Source organism: Pagrus major, chromosome 17, assembly GCF_040436345.1.
Source record: "Pagrus major chromosome 17, Pma_NU_1.0".
In the NCBI taxonomy this organism is placed as follows: Eukaryota; Metazoa; Chordata; class Actinopteri; order Spariformes; family Sparidae; genus Pagrus; species Pagrus major.
Genome location: NC_133231.1, coordinates 18,159,333 through 18,185,247, shown reverse-complemented (window position 1 = coordinate 18,185,247; position 25,915 = coordinate 18,159,333). Strand labels below are relative to the sequence as shown.

Here is a 25,915-nt window from a genome sequence, read left to right as displayed (position 1 = left end):
CAGGTATGTGAAAGGGTAGTTAGAGAAGTAAGATACAGGAGCAGCTCTACAATGTTTAAGTTATAGGTTTTGGTGAGCATCCAGCAAGACAACATCACTTACGGGACTGCTGGGTTTTGTAGTCTCATCTTCTTGTACGTATTATTGTATTGTCAAGTTGAAAAATGATCTTCCAAATTGACAAACATAATTCTGAAATAAGGTCCCGTGGAGTTTCACCAGAAGGGCCGTGATTGCGGCTCTCTACTGGCATGAACCCAACATGACCAGCCTTTCTATGAGTGGTGTTTACTTCAGAGTTACCATTAATTTGTCTACACCCTCTCTTTATCCGCGAAGCTGAAAGGGCCCAAACAGCGAAGTCGGTACATAAACATGAGACAGATGATGTTGACACAGTGGATCAGCCCTGCTGCCACTCTGTAGCAATACACTTTGATAGATTTCATAAATAGTTTGAGTCATGGCTTCTTGTGTCCACCCATCATAGCTGTCACTGTCGTCCTCCGTCCCCTCCTGTCAGTGTCTGAGCAGTGAGGTACTGCAGCTATATTCAGGTTTATGTATCCGAAACTGGCACCTGTACAAATCAGCCCTGTATTTACACTGCAGCTCCATTTAGACTGCAGAAACATGGAGAGCACTCATTACTCTGAGGTTAAGGCTGTCCGACGGAGGGATGCAGGAAAAAAAGACGGGAGAGAGCGAAGGATGGATGGGTGGGGCCTCGGCTTGGCTCCGGTCCCAGCTCCGGATTGGTTGTTGTCCTAGCAACGGCACGTCTGACCTTATTTACCCCCTCGCACACCTCTCGCCGTACGCGCACTCCGCTCTAGCCCATCCACATCTCTTTTGCCGCGCACGTTCCCTGACAGCCTTCCCTGCGTGAGAGCTGAAACCCTTCTCCTTGTGCCCTTTTTTCCCCTCACGCTCCTCTTACAAGTGTGGCCACCTCCACGCGGAGCAGGTGAGGGAGTCAAGTCAGGCCACACTTTCAGCTGCCGCCATGCTGAGGGGGCGCAGAGTGAGGCAACGTTTCAGCACGCAGTGTTTTTGGCCGAAAAATATAAACGAGCCAGAGGCTGCTAGGCTGCACTCTTGTCCATTTATATTGTGGACAGTAATTTCATACCTCCCAGAAAAGTCACTGGAAAGCGTATTTTTAGGATCAGACCAAGACCACACATGGCGAGCGGTGCCTATGCATGACAGGGCGCTGCCACGAAGGGGGATGATGGTTTCTGCAGACCTGCAGCCGTATCAAAATGGTTCCGATGGATTGGTTTCCATACTGATGGCTCCTGTGGGCCCGAATGATGCAATTTTCCTCAGCTCCGACGGCCGTGGCTATACATCCTGTTGTGCTGCTGAGTCCAACAGAATGGACACACACACACTCAGAAGAGGACCTATGCCATAACAGGCAGAAAATAGGGTCTGTCTTTACCTGAGGCTGGGAATCCTTCAGAGCCCGAAGCAGCAGGTGTGTGTGTGTGTGCGCATGTGTGTAGTTTTGAGTGTTTTATCAGTGTGTGTAAATTGATAGGGAATCGGGGTCCAGGAGGGAGCCTGCTGACCCACACAGTTTGAATACCCTGAGCCTTGTGGTCATTCAGTGGAGGCTGAAGGGCAAGAAAGGTGCAACCAATCACCTCATCACATCAACGTCGCCATTGTTGCCAGCGCTTATGCACCAAATTCATATGGATGTACGATGCTGTGATGTGTGTGTGTCCTTCTCCTCTTATGAGAACAGAGCATTAGGTTTCAGCCGCCACGATCCTGATGCATATTAATACAGTGTGTGCACGTAAAGAGGAAACCACAGACTTAAGTAGGTGGAAGGAAAAAAAAGGCAGGAAAGTTCACATACCATTCACGTTTGGAGTCTAGGAGTCATAGAAAAGAAAGCAAAAAGGTCTGGCGTAGAGCAGAGATACACTTCCTGCTGACCTTGAAGGAAGCAAACACACTCACACACACTCACACACACTCATGTAAGCATACCAAACAGGAAAGAGTAGATAAGAGCAACAGCTTGTTCCCCTTAAGTCCCTCTTTCCTCTCCGTGCGGAGCGGTTGATCGCCGTCTTTGGCCACAGTTTGATGACACGGAGAGTCTAGTCTCGAGGGTGTGAGGTCGGAGGGGGGTGGTAAAGGGATTTTTCGGCCAGCTGGGCGGGCGGGGTGGCGGGGGGGCCCAGATGGTCAGAGGTGGGGGGTGAAGTCCTTGTTTGTGCGCGTTGAGGGGAGTAAGCACCAGGTTAGACACAACACTGGTGTTTGGGCTCTGGACACAGCATGGCTTTGTGTGGGCGTGGAGGGGGGCACAGTTAATAGGCGGGTGGTGGTGGTGGTGGTGGAGGGGGTGTCCTGATTCTGCTCTGTTTTTTACAACCACGCAGAGAAAGATGGAGTAGGAGGGAGGAAAATGGCGCAGATGAAGTCTGTCTTCTCTTTCCTTCTCATTCTCTGTTGCATGGCTGCACGGTTGCATTATTCCTTTTCTTCCTTCCTCTGAAGGTAGGAAAGCCTGTAGAGCACGAGGTCACCCATGCTTCTGAGACCTCAAGGAAAAAATGTTCCCTCTCTTCAGCTCTACCTTGATCCCCCTTTCCTCCTGGGCTGTCTTTGGGCTCTTTTTGTCGTAAAACTTCTCACATAGTTTCCAGTAATTATTCCCCACAGAGCAGAGCTGTTTTTTCCCCCGTGAAAGGCTTCCGAAGCCCGCTTTTATTCACCTGCCCAACATCACAGGTTGTGTTTCTTCTGTTTTTGGTTTTCAGGTGTGATCGCTTGTTGGAAATGTTCAGTTTTCAGTCTTTCTTCAGTCCCTTTCTAGTCAGTCCCGATGACTCCACTAAATATTTGTGATTAGGAGCTGTTTACACGACAAGAGTTTTTGCATAATATGGTAACTTTTGTTGAATTCGGGCCGTCAGTTCACATGACAACCGCGGTTCCAGAGTGTAATATTTTCAAAATGGCACCCTTACCATCATCATGTAAACTGGCATTACGGCTAAGGGATTGCCAATTTCTGCTTTCAGCAAAACTATTGAGTTTACCCAAAACTAGCAGTAGCACTTTGCCTAACAGATGTCGCTGTTTGGGTATCTAGCATAGCAAAGCAGTAGCCTAGCTCCATAAAATGACATTGAAACATCAAATGGACATTGAAACATCAAATTTGCAATGCAAATTGTTGTTAGCACTGTTAGTTGGGTAAGCTAGCAGGCTTGCCAGCTAACACAGTTGCTAATGGACAACAACACAACCCCACTGACTGCAAACTGTGTAGTCTATGGCAGTTATGTAAAATGTATTGGTGCGACAAAGCTAATACAACTCCGGTTTTCCCTGCCCTTAAAGGTTAAAAGCGAAATTATTTGTGTTGAGGTTCAACAGAGCGAAACTCTTAAGCCCTGCGCAGACTTGCTTTGCCCGAGCAAGCGCTGATTGGCAGCTTCTCTTTTTCAGTCAAGTGGTTTCGGTCTGAAATTTGGCAGCTAAAGATGCTGATGTGAATGGGCTGTTATGATGACTAATTGCATTAACCAAATTCCCAGAGGATTAAGACAATCAGTATGTCCGTATGTCAAAACTGTTGTCATTTCATTCATTGATGTTAATGACTCACCTGACATCTATTCGCTCATCTGTCATCATGCGGTGAACCCCACCCATCTGGTGCACCCAAAAAACCTGAAATAAACAATGCCATTTCATCACTTCATCCTCCTGCTAGAGAGCAACACAGATCCTCCCATATCACCAGAAGTGTTATTACAGCGCCCGCTTTAGAGGCTGAAGCTGTGTCATGCTATGCCCGGCCAAGGCACGGTGACCACAGCGTGCTGTGCCCAGTTAGCATAGTGACCACAGTTAGCGATCGCCCTGCTGTGAAGAACTGAGGCTCCACCAAGCCTTTCGGCCTCCCATCGTCACCACAGACTTTTACTGCAGGCTGCTTAGCGTGTGTTTATTAAAACTACAGTATCAACAGTATACATTTCTGAATTCATTTGGGATGCATGGCACAGCGTAAGCATGTTATTAGCATTTTCATTGTAGTAGAATATTTTTATCCCCCATGTTTATGTGCCGTACTTGCGTTAAGTGCCTAAGTGTATTCAGTATGCATAGTATGCAGCTGCTGTGCGTGATGGAGTATCTGTTCTGTATTCCTGAAGCCGTGTTGTGGGATTGTTGCTCCTTTAATTATTCTCTCATATTAAAGGATCAAAGGTCTCTGCCACAGTCAACCCCCTGCATTTCATTAGGAAAGCGCCCTCATGCACACACACTGTGTGTATACGCTTCTGTGGGCATGCACGTTAACAAGGACGCACATCGGTTATGTTCAATTTTTGAATGTGATTTCCTGTAATTATGAAAAAGGATAAATGTTCGCCTTTTCAAGTTCTCCCACTGAAGAGCCCAGCGTGTTGGTTTTGATTCGGCTCCTCGCTGAGATTTTTCTTTATCAACCAAGAGCTTGCACCAGTCCTCAGAAGGGTGTCACTGATCACCCTCTGGCATGAGGGATAGAGCATGTTTTATTCTCCTGAAGTACTTTCATGTCTCTCGTGTGTGCGTGTGTGTGCGCCTGGCATGTGTGGACATGTGCTGTGTGTGTGTGTGTGTGTGTGTGTGTGTGTGTGTGTGTGTGTGTGTGTGTGTGTGTGTGTGTGTGTGTGTGTGTGTGTGTGTGTGTGTGTGCCCTCTCCCCTCTTGCTCCAGCACAGGACCGAACCAATCCTCTCTTTTTGCTTCCTCCTGATAGGCTGCTCCAGCGCTCCGTTCTCTGACACCCACTGCTCTCCGGTGCTCCCATGATGCCCCCTGTGCTGTCACCACTCTGCTGCACGGTGGCTGGCAGGATGGGGAGGATGCAATAGTAATTAGGGCGTACCCAAGCCTACCAGGGCCGGAGAGTAGGGGAAAGAGAAGGAAGAGGAGAGAGAGAGAGAGGGCTGACAGTTTGACATCAGTAGAGCACACCGTCTCTGTAATTGCTGGCATACATATGGCACAGGCCGAGGTTGGAGGCTTGTGGGAGGAAGGAGGGGGGAGAGGGTGATGTAGGATAGAGTCAGAAATAGGAGGGCACCCTCTCTGAAGCACTCGATCGAGGATGAGTGTCATCCAAAGGGAAGATCGAGGAGAGGAGAGGGGTGAGGAGGAATGTAAATCGGGAGGGGGAGGGATCAGGGCTTGAGCGGTGCAGAAGAAGCTTGAGTTGACTGACATGTATAGCAGGGGGTGCAGCATGTTGACACAGCACACGTCTATTATTACATACACTCGCACACACACACACACACACACACACACACACACACGTCCACAGCTGGTGCACCTAAGTAAACATTTCTTAGCCTCGGAGAAGCTTTGGAAAGCACCACAGGTAGTATGAAGAGTAAACTGCTGCTGCTGTGTGTGTGTGTGCGCGCTTACACTGGCTTATGCGCTTTTGTGTTCTCTTAACCAGACAATCGAGTGCCTTTGTTCAGCTGTAATTAGCACACACAGGTAATAGAGCTATCGGACGAGGCCGCACACACAGTCGCAGAAGGGATATTGATCAGGGGGAGTGTATGTGCGTGTGTGTGTGTGTCCTGAGCGAGGGATCCTGATCGATGGTGTCCTGTCCCGTTGATAGATCGCCAATTCCGCGCGCTGGCTATTGAGCAGGAAGCAGCTTTAGTGAGACCTGCCTCCGGGGTCTCACCTGCATGCCCACGACACAGACACACACACACACTGCTGCTTTTCTGCTCCATTATCTCCCCACAGAAATACAACACCTCTGCGCGACACATTCCGGTTCAAAGTTATCCGAAAATGTGGATTTCTATCTCTGACGATTTCTCCTCTCATTGCTCCATCCATCTTTGGTACCCTCTGCAGATTTGCTGGACCATCACAGTCTCCTGCTTCCTGTCATGTCTAACTGTTTCATTTCACTTTTCCTCAGTTCTGTCTCCCCCCTCCTCCTCCTCCTCCTCTCTGCACTCATTCTTCCTCTCATTTATTCGTTTCTTCTCCGTCCACCTACTTAACTCCAGACTACTCCGCCATCCACCGCCGCCTCTCTCCACTCCCCTCCCTCCTCCTCCTCCTCCCATGTTCCCCTTCGCTGACTCCCAGCACTCCCTTCCTCTCTCCTCCGCTCTGTCACCCCTCTATAAAGACTCCCACTGATGGACCTGAACCTTCTGCCCAAGCCACACTCTGCCCCTCATTCTCCTCTCATGCACTCCATGCGAAGAGGAGACCAATTAAAGTCCGTCTCCTCTCTGTCTTCCACTCCGTTGTTCTCCTCTCTGTGTGTCTGCACTCAGACTCTCTGGGGTTGCTAATTAAAACACTTTTACTTTCTTTTCTCTTTACTCTTTTTTTTTTTCTTCTTCCACCTGTTCATCCAACTTTCCTCCTCTCTTGGCTTCCTTTATTCATCTTTTCCGCTTCCAGCTCTCTGCCTCTAACCTGTCTCAACAGCTCTCTTTCTCATCACCCTCCTTCTTGTCTTCATCTGGGCCCCGATTCATGTCACTCCATCACTCACACTGCTGCCCTCCATTTGTCACACATTTCTCTCCTCGTGCACCGTGTCTTCTCAAACTGCTGCGAGTCTTAGTGTTAAATTTACCTCTCGCCCCCCTGTCCGACATCTGCTTTCTCCATATTAGCTTGTACATGGGTGACTCTACTGTAGCTTGACAGGAAGTCGGAATCTTGCAGTGTATAGGAGCATGCATTATGCATCTCTTCTGTTCTAATGATGCCGTCTTGTCCGGAGCTGTTGTTATGCCTAAAGCCAGTCAACCTTGACTGAAGACGTGGTTGTGCGTGCGCATGCCCGTTCGCATAAGTTTGTACACGCCTGTGTATATCTGCGCCGTGCAGAGGGAGAGTGGAAACAGTGGGAGTCGAGTTTATTTTGCACTGAACTCCCCTCAGTGGTTTTGATTAGCATACGAGGAAGCGCTCAACCCAGCTCTCTTGGAAGTAAAATGGAGTCGTATCGTGATACATCAAGTCTTTAAACGTTCTTTAAGACCTGCACAACTTTGTTTTATCACCCCATGTAATCGTTATGTGTAATATTGATGAACTATCCAGCTGCTGTGACTATCCACATTCCTCCAGGCATGAAGGGAATTATGGAATACCTGTCATCCGTCTTCTTTCTCTCTCTGTCTGTCTGCGCTTAATCACCACCTTTCTCTCCCCTTCAGTCATGTATCACTCAGTGTAATCATTAGGTGAAATATTAAAGCCGTTGTCGCTCTTCTTTCCAGGTTAACAGCAGGAGATCTGTCCATCCAGGTGAATCTGAACGACTACCTGGACATTTACTGCCCGCACTACCCCAGCACGGGCGCCCTGGGCCCCGCTCCGCCGGAGACGCTGGCCCTCTACCTGGTGGGAGAGGCCTCTTTCCAGGGCTGTGTGGAGACCAGAGGGGCCATCAAGAGGTGGGAGTGTAACACCCCTCACGCTCCCTACGGACCAGTGCGCTTCTCTGAAAAGATCCAAAGGTTCACCCCCTTCTCACTGGGGTTTGAGTTCCTGCCAGGGCGCCACTACTACTACAGCTGTGAGTAGACGGTGTGTGTGTGTGTGTGTGTGTGTGTGTGTGTGTGTGTGTGTGTGTGTGTGTGTGTGTGGCTGTGTGTGTGTGTGTGTGTGTGTGTGTGTGGGTTGAAAGGCAAATTTAAAGAAACAAATCATAATAATAAATAAATAAATAAACATCTATAGAGCTTGTAGAAAGGTGCAGAATAAAAGTGTCTCCTTTCCTCAAAAAACATTATGATCGTGAATTAATATAGTTTTAAAAAATGTGTCCGGTCCTAAATGATTGTTTTGTTTATCTCTGTGTAAGTTTGTTCCAGCTTCTGACAAGGTTTGTCAGCCAACAATATAACAACGTTGGTGTCACGTTGTGTCTTGATAGTTTGTGGAAAAAAATGTAAAAATGGCTGACTTCTACAGCATGCGCCTAGCGTACCGTGTGCCATAGTGTTAGCTAGCTAGCATTAACAAATACATTTTAGCCACGTTAGTTAATGTCAACACATTAACGTTAGCTAGCTAGTGTTAGCAATGTCAACGTAAGCTAGCTAATGGTAGCAGCGTTAACGTTTGCTATAGCATTAGCAGTGTTAGCTACTGCAACACTGGCAATCACTTTTGGGGGGGCGTTGTGACGTGAATAGAAAATGCTAAATGATATTTTTTAAATAAGTAGCCGTACAAAAGCTAATCACAGGCTAAAAATACAGTTTCAGGAAGTATCTGACCACTGATCTACTTTTGTTACCTGACAGTTTGCCTTGCAATGGACACAAATTATTTTGTTTTTAATTAAATATGTAGGCTTTTTTTCTGAAGAAATCAATGAATTGTATTGAAAACATAAAAATAATTTTGAAAAATGTCCGTCAGAGTTTCCTAAAGCTAAAAGTGACACCTTTATATTGCTTGTTTTTGTCCAACGAATGCCGAAATGCACAGAAGAATTTCAATTTACTGGAGCGGTATTTTAAGAGGGTTGAACGAGGTGATGTTTGGATTTTTTGCTTTAGAAATGACTTTGAGCCTTTTCAAGGATCGAAATCTGAAGCATTTCACTGTAACTTTACATATTCATGACTCAATAGGCAAAAATCTAAATTCAACTTTGAGAGCAGCTAAGATTGTGCAATATCTCATCTTTAAATCACCTTGAAAACAGTGTGATAAACTGTTGATCAGACTTTTATTAATAATGAGTCTTAATAGATTTTAAAGAAATTGCAGAAGTGTGGGGACATTCAGAAAGCATTAATGGACACGAGGTGGGAGCCGAACATCAGTAAATGGCTCAATATTGTGTGTTTTTAATATGCAGAGTGTGTTATTCCTCATTTCTTTGGGACAAATTAAAATTTTAGTGAAGCAATGACTATTCGCTACAGACTCCGTACACTGGAAGCCGAGCAAAACAGCCCAAAAAGAGCACAGACACCCGTGTTGGAGGCCGTGTGTTGGCCAGGCAGCTCTACAATTTCAAGCGATGTAAAGGTTGAGAGCAGCTTCAGCCAATATGTTTTTTATGAGGCTCTGAGTGTTAGCAAACTGCAGCTGATAGCATTAATGTTTTCCATAAATTCACTCAGACTGACATTAATTTGATGTTTTGTAGGCCATTACACAATTTTGGCGACGCTTTCTCCTTTCCCGACTACACTCTCCTGTACTCTTCTCCCCTCACTCATTTATCTCAAACCACTGGAGGGAGAAAGGGGAGGCAGAGAGGAGACAGAAGATGGCTTAGTGGCTGTAAAATCAGTGGACCTTTTTTTTTTTTTCTCACTTTTAACAACTTGTGGTGTCAGTCTGACCAGGAGGGGGAGGACATGAAACAAGGCAGAGAATGAAAGAGTCAAGTGAATGCATGGTATGGGAGGGTGACAACAAAAGAGACGGAGGGACCGCAAAGTGTAGGAGGAAGAAACGGAGATCAATACGGGACGACAGTGAGGGAGGGGGAAAAAAAGAAGCAGACGGAGGTAGAGAAGCGTGGAGGAGTGACAGAGGGAGAGAAAGAGCAAAAGATGGACACAGTCTGACAGTACAGGACGGGAGGAGGGAGAGGAGGAGGAGGGGGGGAGGAGGACGGGACGAGAGAGGCCGGATGAGAGGAATCCACACTGGAGAAAGAGAAAAGGGAGAGCAACAAAAGCGACGGAGAAAAGGGATGGATGAGACGAAGGGAAAGAAAGAATCTTTACATAAATTACTGTTGCGGTCCAAGGGACAATGGAGCATTGTGAGGGCATGAGAGAGTGGCTCCACACACACACACACACACACACATGCTAACACACACATGCATATATGTACACGCACACACACTGGGCTATTGTGGTTGTGCAGGCCAGTTCAGAGAAAAGCAACAATGGGTGGTGCCCCCCCTCGGTCGGGCCACATCGGGCTCAGAGCGATTGTGTGTGTTTTGTCCACATCAAAGATAAGGCGTAAAGTTGGTCCAAATGTCTGGCTCTGGGGTTTGTGTGCTGAATGGGCCCGCAGCACTGGAGACACTATAATGGCATTAGCCCGGGAGAACAGTACAATAGTATTAGAAACACTAATGGCATTAGTTGGCTCAGTCTGAGCCCGGCTCAGCTCTTCTCTACGGCTCCCACAGACTACGACACTGACAGCCCACTGTCTCTGGGTCTCTGGGTCTGCTGACCAACGCCCACTGGTTCTGGATCCCCACAAACAGGAAACACCTTGACATCCTCTGATAGTCAGCTGCTCCTACCGTGGAATGTGAGTGGACGGTGACACTGGCACACAGAGCTCAATGCCCTGCGACCTAAAGAAGTATCTCACTGCTGTCTTTGTAGTAGAGAGATGCACTATAATGTTGATGTAATGTAAGGAAGGAACGCTGGTTGAAAACTGGCAAAGTCTCCCTTCAACAAACACAAGCGAATCTATAAAAAAACGTCTTCACCACTTTGACAACACATACGTTTGATTTATTAAAAACATGCTACAAATAAATGAAACACAAAGAATTAAGAACACATTCACCAGTTTGTCAACACACATATACAGAAGAACTACACTGCATTTAGGAAAACACAAACACATACAGAAAAGAAAAGAAAAGAAAAGAAAAGAAAAGTTTCTGAAGAACATGTAAAAACATTCAAATGAAAATCAATGTTGAATTTGAAACAGTAGATAGTAGAAGTAGTGATAATAATAATAATAATAATAATAATAATAAACAGAACACATGTTAAAGATCCCTTCAAGATATGTTTTAAGACGTATAAATATACTCTACTTTGAATATTTTTTCTAAAAGCACAGTTAGAAAAATCCACAGTCTATGCACATGAAAATATTATTCATTTCCAGTGTTGTGAAAAGTCCCCAAAAGTTGTAAAAGTAAAGATATCGTGTCAAAATATAACTCTAAAGTCATCCAAACAAATAGTACTTGGGTAAAAGTACTGAATGTACTTTATTAAAAGTAATTTTCTGACAATAAATGTGTGTTTGAACTGTATAGATGCTGTGTGGGTCGACCGATCATCAGATCTGATATCCAGCTTTTTTCTGATTATCAGAGTCGGTGTTTTGTTTATTTTGTTTATTTTGTATATTTAACTTAAAAATGCACTAATCTGGCTCTGATGCAACAAACTGCAAAGTGACTAGTTACTAAAGTTACGAAAAAATGTAGAAGAGTCAAAAAGTACAATATTTGACTAAAATGTAGTGGAGTGGAAGTGTGAAGTAGCAGAGAACCGAAATAATCAAGTAAAGTACAAGTACCTCAAAATTGTACTCGAGTGCAGTACTTGAGCAAATGTACTTAGTTACATTCCATCACTGTTCATGTCAAAGTTTCAAGTTTCCACATCACACTTGTGTGAGTGACATATTGGACCATGATTGGCTTAAAAACGACCTGTGATGTCACAAAACCCTGCTCGTACGTACGCGTCTTAAACTCAGACTTCAGGCGAGCTCAGAGAAACTTTCCCCCCTCAGCAGATACATGACTGCACGCACATAGATCATCTTACACAGTGAAGCTCAAATATTCAATTGAAGCAACAAGAAGGAAAACTCATGTTTGACTGGAGGAGACTTTAAGCCAAAGCTCCGTAAATAAACATCACTGATTCCAACATCACTGACGAGCGGTGATCTTCTGCAAAGCCACATGTAAAGGCATGTTTATCAGTTTTCAGTCGTCCTTAGAAACTTCTAAGTGCATTTTCTGTATTTTGATGAGAGTGCACCTCAATTTCATTTATCTGCATTTGCTCCTGTCAAAATGTTGACGATATGTTCCTTGTTTTGCATGTTGTCTCTGTGATTTGAGCCCTTCCCAGCCACCACAGATAATGCCTCATTTCATAGCCCCTCTGTAATTCTGTGCTCTATCTTACCAGTCGAAATTGTGGCTACAAAGTGAGACAGACTGTTAGCGATCATACACTCAGCTTGTCTGGTGGGTCCCTGTTGAGTTAGCAGCTGTTTGTGAATAATTCAGATATATAAAGCCATTTAACTGCAGTTTCCGGGCAGATTTGTTTTGTGAAAGCGATGCTAAACTGACAGCTAATACAGCTGATGTTTTCCTAGTTTTCCCACGAGAGCCATGATCAGCGTTGATATCGGAGCATTTGCATCCTTTTATGGCTGCACTCAATTGTATATTTCATTGTTTATTTAGCAAATAAGTGTGAAATATGTTTGCGACACAGATGGAGATGTGAGATGGTTTAATAATTGTTTGAGGTGCTCATAGGGTAGAAACAGGAAAACAATCTCGCCGCTCAAAAGCGCCAAGAGTTTCCTCAAAGAGCAGATTTGATGGAAATCTTTCACTCAGCACGTCCTAATGCCTCTTTACGAACGGTTTGTTGGGTTTAATAGATCAGCAGCGTATTTAAATCCTCCTCTCTTCTTCCTCTTCCAGCTCTACCCACAGATGAAGGCCCTCCTCTGCCATGTATGAAGTTGCGTGTCACCGTGTGCTGTGAGCCCAGTGAGTACGCGCCTCTTTTCATCTGTTCCTCCTTTCATGCGTCTCCTTTGGTACACCAAGAGACTCCTCTCCCCCCCTGCCTCTCTCATCTCTACTATCAAGGCTGTATGGCGTGATGTTCAGACCTGCGACTCATCCCCTCTACTACGTCTCAGGCGCTCCAATTCCTCACTTTTATCAATGAAACTATCTGTACTCCTCGCAATCCCGCCTCACCTTTAACCTCTTAAGATGAGACTTACTCCACTCTTCCTCTCCGCTCCACGTCAGCTTTTAAACCTAATTGGATTGAAGGTTTTTTAAGCATTAGCTCCCTCTCCTCCTCCTCCTCCTCCCCTCCATTCTCTTGTCCTTCTTTTTTTTTTTTTTACCTCCTTGTCTCCCTCATTCTCCCACTCTCCATCTCTCCGTCCCAGTGTGAAATTCCCAGCGTTGATCTAATCCAGAGTGCGCCTGGAGTAATGTTAGTCTTCCAGTCCAGTGAGCTGCCCATTCCGGTTGGGAATGTTGCCCAGTCACTGTGGGAATCCCTGTACAGTTGTTCCTGTGTGTGTGTGTGTGTGTCTGTGTGAGACCATTTTCCTGTGTCTGTGTGTGCCTACGAGCCTTTGCGTGTGCTCTCATGGGTTAAGTCTATGTGCGTTTATGTGTGCGTGCCCCTCGTGTGCGTGTCTGAGACGTCTGTCCCAGTTCCCATCCCGGCGCTGTCTGCAGGGGGGGGTGGGCGGCTTGTCGTGCTGTCCCAGACTGAACCGACACACGCTTTCTCCAGGAAAACCGGTCGCGAGGTCTCCGAGAGCAGCTCACTGAATTCCTACACGTCGTCTAACAAATACCTCCCGAACCATGTCGCCTTGATTAAATTTGTCGTGCGAAGGGAGACAAAAATATTGGAAAATCTGAATGAAAAGAGGCCCCATCCGTCTCCAATGAGTTCTTAAATGCCATCACTGTTCCGGCGCGAGACGGGGAGCAATTTGCTGCGTTATTACCGGAGTGAAGGCTGATGGCTTTTTTTATATGTTAATTATCCTGCTGTCATTAATTAGAGAGGCCACAGATAGTCGTTCAGTGGGAAAATGCTAATGTAGCCTTGACCTTTCTGACGGTATTCCCTGACCGGCCCACCCGAGTCGGAAATAATCAAAATATTTGAAATCACCTGGATTATTGAGGCGCAAAACACACGCGTGCGCACACACACACACTTGACTTTCCTGTTGAAGCCCATTGTGCTTCACATTAGACACCACAAAGATGCTTCAAACTGCTGCTCCCTCCTCTCGTTTTCTCCTCTCTCATCCTGTCCCTTAACCAAAACTAATCCCGACTAAATTTCAGGATCTCCCTCTCCTTGTCTTTCACTCCCCTCCCCTCCCTCCACTCCAACCTCCCGCTCTTTCTTTTCTCCTCTTCTGTCATTCCTGAAGTGGCACTAATCCTCCCCTTCTCTCTGTCTCCTCAGCTCTCTCCTCCCTTCCTCATTTTTTATGATCTTTCGCTACTGGAGCAAAACTAATCTAGGCACCATCCATGGCAGTCTCTTACACTTCCTCCTCCCCCTCAACTGCACCCCACCTCCTCCACCTTCTCCCGTGTCTTCTCTATCTCTTTGTCGTGTCTCCGTATATCCACGGCGCTGCACTGTCGTCCGCCCGCTCCATCTTTGTCGGGCGCATGCTGTGCGGATGAGAGTACACGAGGCCGGAGAGAGACGAGTGAATGATAAAGGAGAGCTGGAGGATCTCTCGCTCTCTCTCTCTCTCTCTCTCTCTCTGTTTCTCGCTCTTTGACTGTCCATTAGTGGCGGTTTACCACAGCTGTTGTTGTGTTGTTCCCCGTGGTAACACCTCACATACTCTCTGGATCCTTCCTGCTCAGGTTGCCTTTTATCTGACAGGTAGCATGGCAGCAGGGCGCACCATGCCTGTGTACTCTACTCCAGTGTGTGTGTGTGTGTGTGTGTGTGTGTGTGTGGCCCTCGGTGATGGCAGCCTCCTGTCCTTCAGCTACGTCTCGTCTCTTATCTAAACTTCAAACCGTGCACCTCCCTCCTCCTTTCCTCTCTCCCTGAACTTTTTTTTCTTTTCCATGTGATTAAAAGGTACTTCCATGTGGGGATGCCCTGTTGTGGGTGCTTTGAATTAATTATCAGCACACACACACATACACACACACCTGCCCTCACACTGGTCTGAAGGACGGCGTGGTGACAGTGAGAGGGTCCGTCAGGTACGCTGTCATTGCTCCAAGGTCAGATGACAGTCGCCGGTCCCTCGGTCTCCTCTCCGGTGTGTGAATGTGTGTGTTTTTCGCCTTAATTTAACCCAAGAACCAGGCGGGACGGATTCAGCTCTTAATGACATCCTCTGTGTGTGTTTGTGTGTGTTGGTGTGTGTGTGCCTGATCCTGGTTTGTTTTATGGAGCACTGTAAAGCATGCTCTGTTTTTCTTTTTTCCGAAAGGTTTTGGTTGTTTTTTCGGCGCAGCGATGTGATGTTTATTTGAACACAACGCTGTCACGAATCGCGCCACAGAGCGAGCTTTTTTGCTGAAAGGTGCTTGAGCCTGTGTTGCATCAGAAAACAAGGCTGTGAATCGGCATCAGCAGACTGGTGTCATGTGAAATCTCCGGCGCCCTGCAGCCCTCTATTGCATCTTTCACCCGGCTCGCTTCGCCTCCCGCTCCATACTTACCTTTTCTCTTTTTTTTCTTTCACTCCAACTTCTGCCTAAAACTCCTCCTGTTGTGTTTATCTCTCTTGTTCTCCTTGTCGCTCTGCCTCTCCGACTTTCCCTTTTTCAGCCGTCCCACTGTGAGAAACCATTATAGACCAACTTCCCTCTCTCTCTAATTGATTCCCTTTCTCTCTCCGTCTCTCTTCCCCTCTTTCCCGTCGTTCTCCCGCTGTGAGCAGTCCATTGCATTCATTTCAGTTTGCAGAGCTTCACCATTTTCCCCAGTTTCTTTCTCTTTTTTTTTTTTGCCTGCCATTTCTTACATCGCTGCTCTCCTTTAGCCCCTCCACTCTCTCCCAAATACCTTTGTACCCTCTGAACTGGATACACACAAGGACAAAACTTGAATGCAGGCATACACACACACACCGCTTTGCCCGTCCGAGCTCTCTCGGATCCCGAACTCGACACTCAGAATTTGACTTTAACCGCTTTCGCCGAATTACGTTTTTCGTTCGCCGTTTTCTCTCCTTTTCGCAAATTTTTAATTTTTAGCAAAGTGCTAACCGTCAGGTTTGGATAGCATTAGCTCCTGCGTGTGTAAAATGGCGGCATGAGAGGAGAGGTGGGATGGTGGAACAGTGTCTGTCTCTGCAGTGGGGCGTTCTGCCGACTGGAGACACGCACACACACATTCACGGTCGGTCGTGCGCACACTCACACTCACACATTTAGCCACGGCTGTGCATGTACAGTTACACGTGCTGCATGTTTTCTGACTGCAGTGCAGAGACGGCTCTGCAGTCACGCCACTCACGGACGCCATTTTGTGGCGGAGCTCGCCACGACCAAAATTATGATGTTGACACAATCCGGTGTCCTCAGTGTTCGGTTTTTGTGCACAGATGATGTGATTACAGCCGGATCAAAACACACATATCACACACAGCCGGGTAAACACGAGGCATTTAACGTTTTAGTTTTTCGAAGAGCGGCGTGGCGTTAAACACACGCTAATTGATACTGTTGCAAAGTGTTTTTCCTGCACTGAAATAAATTAGAAGCCTCGTTTAAAAAATGTTCATAATTGTCACAATAAAAATTCTTTTTTATAGCGTTTGCCGCATCCACAAAGTCGACACTATAAAAGTCACGACACTGTTAAAGTGATTTAACCAGGTTTTAGTTTCAATGTTGTTTTTCTTTTACTGATTTAAATGCGTAATTGATAAAAAATACATTCTTCTTATGCTTCTGTTTCTCTGACACAAATTAAACGTGAAAGCGCGGCTAATAGATAAATATTCTTTCATCATTAAAGTTGCATTAGAACATATGTCGATAGCAGATATGCAACATTTTTCAATTAAAAATTAACATAATTTTTGTTCTGTTTTGCGCGCGTCCAGCTGCACTATTTAAAGCATGAAATGTTTGCGTATTATTCGTCTCTGTTTGCTTTGATTTGTCCTGCAGACACACACACACACTTACAGCCACACACACACACACATCAGCTCGCTGAGAGGCCCGGACCCAGCATGCTATTTAATGCTTCGTTAACCCCTAGATGGTCGTTAGTTGTACAGAACCTGGGAGTAATTTAGTGGCTCATGTCTGTCTGAGCGACATGTTGCAGCAGAGACCTGTAGGTACAAGATAGATCTCCCAGACAAACACAGTGTTTCTCTGCTAAGCCCCCATTTAATGAATCCTTTCTCCCTGTGTGTGACTCTGCAGCAGATGAGCTCGGAGTGTCCCATTTCCTCTCTCATAATCTCAGTCAGTCGCTGCGGGATGTGGATAGGTGGTAGTTTTCCTGGAGACATCAATACACACTTTGTCTTCGCATGTGTGTGTGTGTGCACTGTGCATGCTTGTGTGTGTGTGTTGCTGTGTCAGAGGTGGGTTCAAGGCCGTAGATCGATTTAATAACAGCTGCAGTTGTGCAGCCTCATCGCTGCTTCCTGACCCTCCTGTCCTCTCTCACTGATGTTACTCGGCGGTTCCTTTTTTCCGAGGGCTTTTTTAACCGTTTCCGCTTTTTAGTCTCACCACCTGTCTATTTTTTTTTTTTTTTTGTCCTTTTCCTCCTCACCAGCTCTCCCACCCCTCCCCATCCCTTCATCCTCACCATCCCTCCATCCTTCCCTCCATTATTTCCTTTTAGTCCGCCCCCTGCTGAGAAAGTGACGCCCAGACACAAACACCCCCCTATCCCGTCTCTTTCTCTCCCTCCCTTTTCTCTCTGTCTGACCTTGTTTCAATCTTTCCAACCTTCTTTTCTTCCGCCGTACTTTCTCACTCGGGTCTTTCATCGCTCTTTCATCTTCTGTCCACTTCTTGGTTTCGCTCTGTCATTTTGAATTTTCCTGTGTTTTTTCCCCCCTTCTTTTTCATTTCCTGTATCCCCTCTGTATAATCTCCATCATTCTTACTCACCTCATTTACATAACACTATCTTTTCCTGTTGCCATGCTTCTCAAGCTCTTTTTTTATCCGACCTTTAAGAGAATTTGCATAGGGGACATATTTGGGGTTGCACAGCCAGTCAGTACTCATTTTTCATGGCGTTAGGCTTTGAGTAATGGTAAATACCTTCCCCTGGTCATTTGTCTGTTTCTTGCTTCTTTTGTTCCACAAAGCAGCAGCTTTATTGAGGAAGTTAAGCATGAAAAAATGACTAATCAGCAACTTGTTTCTTCGCCTCAACTTTATCTAAATCTTCTCTCCTCTCTTGCTCCCTCTCCTATTACAGCATCAGAGGGTTCAAAACAAATACAAGGTGAGATGCGACATTTCAAACACAATTTATTCTTAAGCTTAGGCATCTTTATGATGCGTGTTTGTGGTTACACATGTCATATTATTATGTCTGTTTGTCTGTCTGTGTCTCACAAGTGCAAGTCCAACAGTGGTTTATTTGCATGAATGAATCGGTTGCAGCTGTTGTTCCAAAAAAGCAAGAATATGGCACATTATCTGTATGAAATCATGGATATGAGAACATACATGTAACCAATTTTCGATTAATCAGTAATAAATTACTCGTGTGGAAAAGGGCCAAAAGTATGTGGACACCCAAACGCTACACCGATGTATGATCTGTAGCTATATCTTGTTTATTTAAGCACGTTGAGATTAAAATCTCATTTTTTAAGAGTGACCTGACGGAGAATGCACAACAAACATCGTTACAACACTAAACACGAAACAAACGTATAAATGCATGTATAAACGCTGTCACAGGCTACAAATAAGTGAGCACAATATCCATCAGTACAAGATCAGGAATAAAAGAAAACATAAAACACGTATGATGCATAAACGGGTGCAATTTTCGAAGGTGTTTTCAGTGAAATACAAGAGCAATCACACTGAGCAAGAGTGTTATTTTCATGATCTTTCAAAATGAATTCCCACAGAATAATCAACGCTGACAATTTCAGGTCCCTCTCCAGGAAGAAGGGGCAGCATATTTAGTTTATTTTCCGTTTTTTTTTGCCTAATTTTATTCTAACTCTGGCGACCAACACAGCCGAATATTGTGAGTGCACGGGCCGTTTTAATTTAGGTTTTTACACGTTTGTACACTAGTGATGGGGTTAACGTGCTACAGAACTAACACGTTACAGCAATAAATTACTTTAGGCAGTAACACAGTAATATAATAACTTCATTTGTGTAGCACTTTTAAGAACACACAGTGACAAAGTGCTTCGCATAAATGATAAGGTGCACAAGTCAAACCCAGTGTACATACATGCATACAAACAAACACCCATACCGACATACATTCAGACACAAACACGAACCCAAACATTTTGTACAAGACGATAATTGAAGTCGAGCGAGGCAAAGGAGAATTTATGAAAATGCTAACCAACAGAAATGTGTTTTCAGCTGTTGTTTAAAACAGACCACAGAATATAACTGATTTCTAACAGGATTTCATTAACAGCACTACAGTCGTTATGTCAAATAACATGTAACCACCCGAAATTAAGTGTTTTATCCACACCACGTCACTCCCACCAGTGCCGAAGCAATATTACCCTCTTCCATTTTATGATTTATAACGACCTCTGCGCAGGATTGGGGAGTAACAAATACATCTAACGAGATCACGTAATTAGGATACAAAAAAGCTAACTGTGTTCCGACGAAGATGTAATTAGATTACAGATACATTCAGAAAAAAGGGGATTACTCACAGAATTACAGTTTTAAAATAAAGAATCATACACTAGTCTGTAACCATGCATATGTGCAGCCTGACAACACTTAACAAATCTTACACAATATCACTCCGGTCTCAAGTGAAACCAAACACACGAGTGTGTATTCTCACTTAATATATATATTTTTGTTTGTTTGTTTCTCTGTCTTTATTTGCATATGTTTGGTATTAAAGTAATCCAAAAGTGATGGAAAGTGATCATGTGACATTAGTTTAATACTGTGATACTTGGATTACATTACTGACCACATTTTTAAAAAGGATATATTCTTAAATTAACCCTCCCAACCCTGCCTCTGTGGTTATTTGGTGAAAGTAACGCAGTGACGCATTACTATACACAGACAACTTTTTACTGTCAAATCAAAGTAACTAGTAATATGTATTATACATTACACTGTGGAAATAACCACCTAACACTGATGTAAAGAGATGAGAGGGAACCAGCCGAAAGAAAAGATTTATATATATAAAAGCAACCAATGACAAAGCTCAGTGGTGCACCTAACGTGTCATAGCCAGCAACAGTGGCCAATGACGTGCTGCTTTCACAGCCTTCAGTCTTCTGGGAATTTCTTCCACCAGTTTTTGGAACTTGGCTGCAGGGATGTGCTCCCATTGAGCCACAAGAGCATTAGAGATAAAGGGGCGACGAGATCTGGCTCACAAGTCTGTGTTCAAATTCATCCCAAAGGTGCTTGACGGGGTTGAGGTCAGAGCTCATTTGTAGGCCAGTCAAGTTCTTCTAAAACTGTGCACAAAAACTCAGAAACCAAGGAGGCACGGCGTTGCTTTTAATATCATTGTATGCTGTGACATTAACATTTTCAGAAAGTGGAATTATGTCGCTGAGCCCGAACTGTTCCGAATACTTGTGTCCACATACTTTTGGCCAAATAGTGAATTTCATACATATTGTTTCATTCAGCCTTCTCTCTTTCAGAAACTGCGCCTCAGAGCAGTGTTTGCTCACTGAGGACATCTTCACCTCCTCTCCTCCTCCTCCTCATCCCCGTCCTCCTCCTGCTGACCACCTGACGTCCTCGCCCGTCCTCGCGGCTGACCTCTCACCCATTCTCCGTCGGATCGGGGGGAGATATTACTCAGAAGTACACAATGCAATCTACGCTCAGACGGTGAATGACACGATGCAATCTACGCTAAGCTATCGCAAAAAAAGACCGCTTACCTGTGAAATTCCAGGAAGAATAGAGCGTCTTCCTCAGAACAGGGCCACAGTGACTCAGGGCTGAATCACACTGATTCATTTCTTGTCATTTTCCCTCTCAGCCTGTTGTGTAAGTAGTAACGCAGAATATTACACATTGAGCTTCGGTAGTCATAAGACTCATCTCCCACTCTGATGCCAGAAGAACAATAAGCCTGTCAGGACAAAGTTTCCTCTTTTTATCATCTCTTGTTTCTTATTTTTTTCATGTTGTGTTGGATTTACTTGTCTGAGAAGCTGCCTCTAGTGAAAAAGTGGCCAAATGAACACACACTACTGTACTGTGGCTCAGGTTGGAGGTGACTTTTGTTTCTTTTCATGGTCAGACAAAAAAATGAGTGACACATTTTAAACTGCCTTATAGCCTCTGAGTGAGATAATTGTGTCAAACTAATTAGATTTTTGGCGTTTTAGGATCAAATGCTGGAAAATTCTAGAGTAGTCAGGCAGGGCTGCTGCGCCCTCTACTGGGATTGAACTGGTTCAACTGGAGTTGGACTGGGTTGGCCATCACCTCAGAAACTGGACACTAGATTTTGGGGCTGTATGTTAAAAAACGGGGACCTTGGACAGAGTTTGTCACTCTCTGATTGGACCCCCTGCTGTGCTGCCTCCCCACGCCTCTGTCTGCCTCAGAATGAAGCACCGAACAGAACAGAACAGAGGGGGTTATGGGTAAACGGAGAGCATCATCTCGTCTCGCTCCACTGTACACACTGCGGACCACTGAGGAGGCTGATTGCTTGATGCTCCTGTCGACCACCCAGATGTGCAGATATGCACACAAGCTTTTTGTTCATTTTGTTGTCGTTTTTTTTACGCGGGATCCTAGATTATAGATCAACTTTGATGTATAGTTAATATATTCAGCAAAATTAAATATATTAACTACAAAATTCAATGTTTTAGTGAGAACTGATATTTAAGTCAGACAAAAACACACAACCGATGATTTATACTGTGGGTTTATATGTATATACTGGGTTATTTTCAATGTGCTCTGCTGCAATGTAGTTACACGAGTTAAATGATTTGATGGTGTAATTAATTTCTTTTTTTTTTGTCAAATTGTTTTGAAGAAATCACTTAAATTGACCGTCACCAATTAAGACAAAATATTACAATGAATTCACAATTAAATAATAATTTCCTGATGTTTTGAATTGAAATTGGAAAAAATGTGGGTGTGTATTTTTCATTTAAATTGAATGTTTATATATTTATAAAGTTAAATAATTATTTCCCCTCAGAAAATCTTTAGTTTAGTTGTTCAATCTTTTTTTTTTTAAAAACTACATTGTAAGCACTTAATATATTTTTCCTCAAAACATCCTGTTGTCGTGCAGTAAATCTCACCAGTCATGCCATTTTTATTTTTTTTTACCGCATTTTCCTAAACGTTTGAATATTTGTGAAATATTATCAGTGACGTAGATTTTTTTTACAATCATGTTAAGTAGTGATTTGTTTTGTGATTTCTTTACGTGTTTGTGTGTATAACGTGTTCTGCTTTCACATTTTAGTGAAGAATGTCGCTTCTTCTGTGAAGAGCCAACTGCAATCTGAGCCTTTTTTTTTTTTTTTACGCGGCAAGACAACAAAATAAATATGATTGCATTTAAACGCTCCGAGTCGATCGTCATTTAACTTTTGAAAGTATCGATGTTTTATTTAACTGCAGGTCTCGCTGACAACACACACGACTTTATTTTGCAGAACACACACATCCAGTGTGATACACAGGAGTGTATAAAGATAAGGAGACTTCAGGGACTTGAAATGACCTTGTGGTGTAAGAGGCCACTGTAATGTGAGTAACCTAGTGGAATATTGAGCTGAGTTTTTATCTATGGGCAGCCAAAGTCTGATAAGACTCAGATACCCAATAGACTCCTGGTATTAATAGACCCTGGAGCATCATCACCAATACATCGAACCTAAAGTAGTAGCTGGATTTCTTTTCAGTAAACACAGAAGTGTGGTTGAATACAGAGCAAAATGAGATATTTTTGTGCTTTAAATATAGAATAAGCTGTAAATGCATTTCCATTTATGTCTGCTGTAATGTAGAGCCTCTTGTGAAGCCAGAAAGGCAATTTCCTGGATAATAGGGCTAATGCTCCTATTTCATGGTTTATGATCTCTTCTGATGACATGTTTGTCACTGTTGAGGCATGTTATGAAGTGCCTTTGATTGTGACCTTCACGTAGAAATGTCCAAAGCCCATGTTTTCATTCTTTTCCCATTGTGAATGATGAAGTAAGCACACTGGAAATCAGCGGAAAGCGGGGGATACTTTTAGACTAGCGTAAAAGGAAAAGGATTTTAAAAAGCCAGCCTGTGTCCACTTCCATTTTAGCTGTGTGAAAACTGTGTGGCTGCTTATTCCATTGAAAGCATGCCCAAACCAAAGCTTTTATGTGAGAGCGTGATATCGAGGGTTTCTTTTCACGTTTTATCTTTGATTCCAGACAGAAAATACTTGAACAATCATACCAAAAATGTCTGGTATTTTCAGGACGTCTTGAACAGCGTTGATGTTTTGTGTGTCTCTGTGAGCTCATTCTTCAAAATAAAGCTCATAATTATGGACAGATGTTGCCATATTATATAAATTTAGAAGATTGTGAAAATCCCACGTCTGAGCTCCCTCGATGACTGAGATCATAAACAATTTCTGGGACAACGAATTTAGTCTTAACTATGTGTCTGACAAAAAGAAATCCTTAATGTATATCCATAATGCTGCGCTCCTCCTTCATGACACAGTAATTACACTATCAGATTTCAACACAGCAGGTTCTGTTGCCACAAGTTCGCCTGTATCTAATTGGACCTCGGCTGAATATTTAAGGCTCGGATTGCAGTGTTGATTACATCTTCCGAAACACAAAACTCCGACTATTAATCGAAGCGAACAATGCTTATATAGATATATTGTTATTACTTGAATAAAGAGTCATGAGTCAGCACTATTTAGATGTTATGAAAAACAATACATTCTTGAAAGGATTTTACAGCAAAATGGAATAAACACAAAGTTGTATTTTAGTTGCATGAAAGTGAATGAAATCTGGAGTAGTTTTAAGATTATTTTACCTTTCTTTGAATGTTTGAAGGATGTAAAGATTTTCCCAGAGTGTAATCAACACCCTGATGAGTGGCGACATTCTCGTTGCGTATCCTGACCGGTGTGTATTTCACATATTTCAGAATCAAGGTGAACTGAGGTGAGGTGAGGTGAGGCGAGAGGGCAGGAAGTGTCCTTCTGAATACTTGGGACAAGAAGTGCCTAAATATGTGGGGGCCTTGATAAAAATTGTGTTTCAACATTTTGTATTCATTTTTTGACATTGTTTTTTCACTTTATTGAAGTCACACCATCCATTAAAAAATAAGCACTTCATCTCCTTTGGGCAGTGAAGAGCGACAAGGCCATGGTGGTTTTCTTTTGGGCATTCTGTCCTTCAGGGCCTTCACCAGGTACGTTTTAGCAAAAACTTGCAAGGATTCAGAAGACGATAATGTAGCCAGCACTTAAACTGTACCTTAAATATATTATTCTAGACCAGCTTTATCATGTAAGATGTCAAATTTTGTTCTCTAATTAACCTTCCTGTCATGTTTTGACTGAGATTGGGCTATAAATGCAGTGGTAGAGGAAGTATTCAGATTGTTTACTCAATTAAAAGTTTAATACCACACTGTAAGAATACTCTGTTCCAAGTAAAAGACCTGCATTTAAATTTTGTTGAAGTAAAAGGAAGCGAGTAACCAGGAAAAAAGCACCTAAAGCAGAGGAGCCAAAATTAAAACTTAATTGTGGACCACCGGCCAAAAGAAAGCAACTATTGTATCGGTAAGATGAAAATGGTACATACGGAAGCCCTGAATAGTTTTCTGTCCTGTTATTATGACTTAAGAATGGGTGAAAAAAATGTAGATATTCTTTGTAAGTTCCTTCAATATTTTTTTCACTTGGCTATCAGGGCTTCCCTAGTAGTGTCTTTAATTGACAACTCTGGCCCGCAGGCCCCACTTTGCAGGTGATGATAATTCTCGTGATTAATCTGCTGAATATTTTTCTCAATTGATCGATCGATTGGTTTGTGGAACTTAAGAAAATAATGAGAAAATGTTGTCACATTTCCCCAGAACCCAAAGTGACATCTTTACATGCTCTTGTTGTCCAAACTTTGATATTTAGAATTTATCTTCAATAATTTCGAAGTAATTAAAAGAAAAAGCATCAAATCATCATATCTGTGGAGCTTGAATCATGAAATATTTGGTATTTTTTGCTAAAAAAAATATTTTTGATCACCAACAATTAACAAGGCAGTTTCCAATTAATTTTCTGTCAGTCGAGTAATTGATTAATCGACCGATCGTTTCAGCTGTACTTGTTTACGGTGTTCGTTTAATTTATGACAAGCTGCTCATATACTTTGTAAGCAAAAGTGTTCATTTGTAAAGTAACTAAAGCTGTCAAATAATTATACAGAATTTTTAAAAATGTTATATATTTCCTTCTGAAATGTAGTCGAGCAGAGGTATAAAGTGGGAGGAAAAGAAAGTACTCAGGTAAAGTACCTCCGTTTTGTACTTGAGCTGAATAAAAATACTTAGTTACATTCCACTGCTGTTTCTTGATGGGCAGAGCCAGTTGGAGATTTCAAGCAGCCAAAACTTCAGCTCCACTGATCGTTCCAGCTCACTAATCTAGAATTTGTCATTTCTGTCCACCTCCACAAACCTTTTTGCATCAGGAAATGGGACTGAATCAGTTTGAAATCTCCTGACCCTTCAGTCTCACCGCTCTGGAAGTAAAATGTTCCATCTCTGAGCATTAAAAAGCAGAAGCTCTGTGAACAGAAAAAGTATTTTCTTTCTGTTAGGTGAATCACTTCCAACAGCTCTTTACTCCTCGAGGTAACGCCTTAGCTGCATGTGTGTGTGTGAGTTCTCAACTATATGAAGATAAAGAACTTTAAAGTCTCCACCAATCAGTAAAAATTCACTTGAAATCTCTTGCACACATTGCGTCTACTTTTCCAACACTTTATAATCAGATACAGTATATATTTCCTGCTGTGAATATCTGACCCTTCATGCAGTGGAGAGTAAAAGACTGACTTAAGATGTTAAATCTGTGAAGTGGGTTTTAACAAGCAGACCCGCTACTTAAAT

General features: G+C 43.6%; 1 protein-coding gene across 1 annotated transcript in view; it reads left to right on the top strand.

The window, feature by feature from the left end:
* The window catches only part of efna4 (ephrin A4), a 36,836-nt gene extending 14,489 nt beyond the window's left edge, over positions 1 to 22,347 (top strand). The window contains exons 2-5 of the mRNA XM_073485558.1: positions 7,308 to 7,606; positions 12,509 to 12,577; positions 18,015 to 18,041; positions 20,440 to 22,347. Of these exons, the coding sequence (XP_073341659.1) occupies positions 7,308 to 7,606; positions 12,509 to 12,577; positions 18,015 to 18,041; positions 20,440 to 20,534 (490 nt within the window). The 3' untranslated portion in view covers positions 20,535 to 22,347. The remainder of the gene's footprint in view (positions 1 to 7,307; positions 7,607 to 12,508; positions 12,578 to 18,014; positions 18,042 to 20,439) is intronic.
* Positions 22,348 to 25,915: the final 3,568 nt, after the last annotated feature.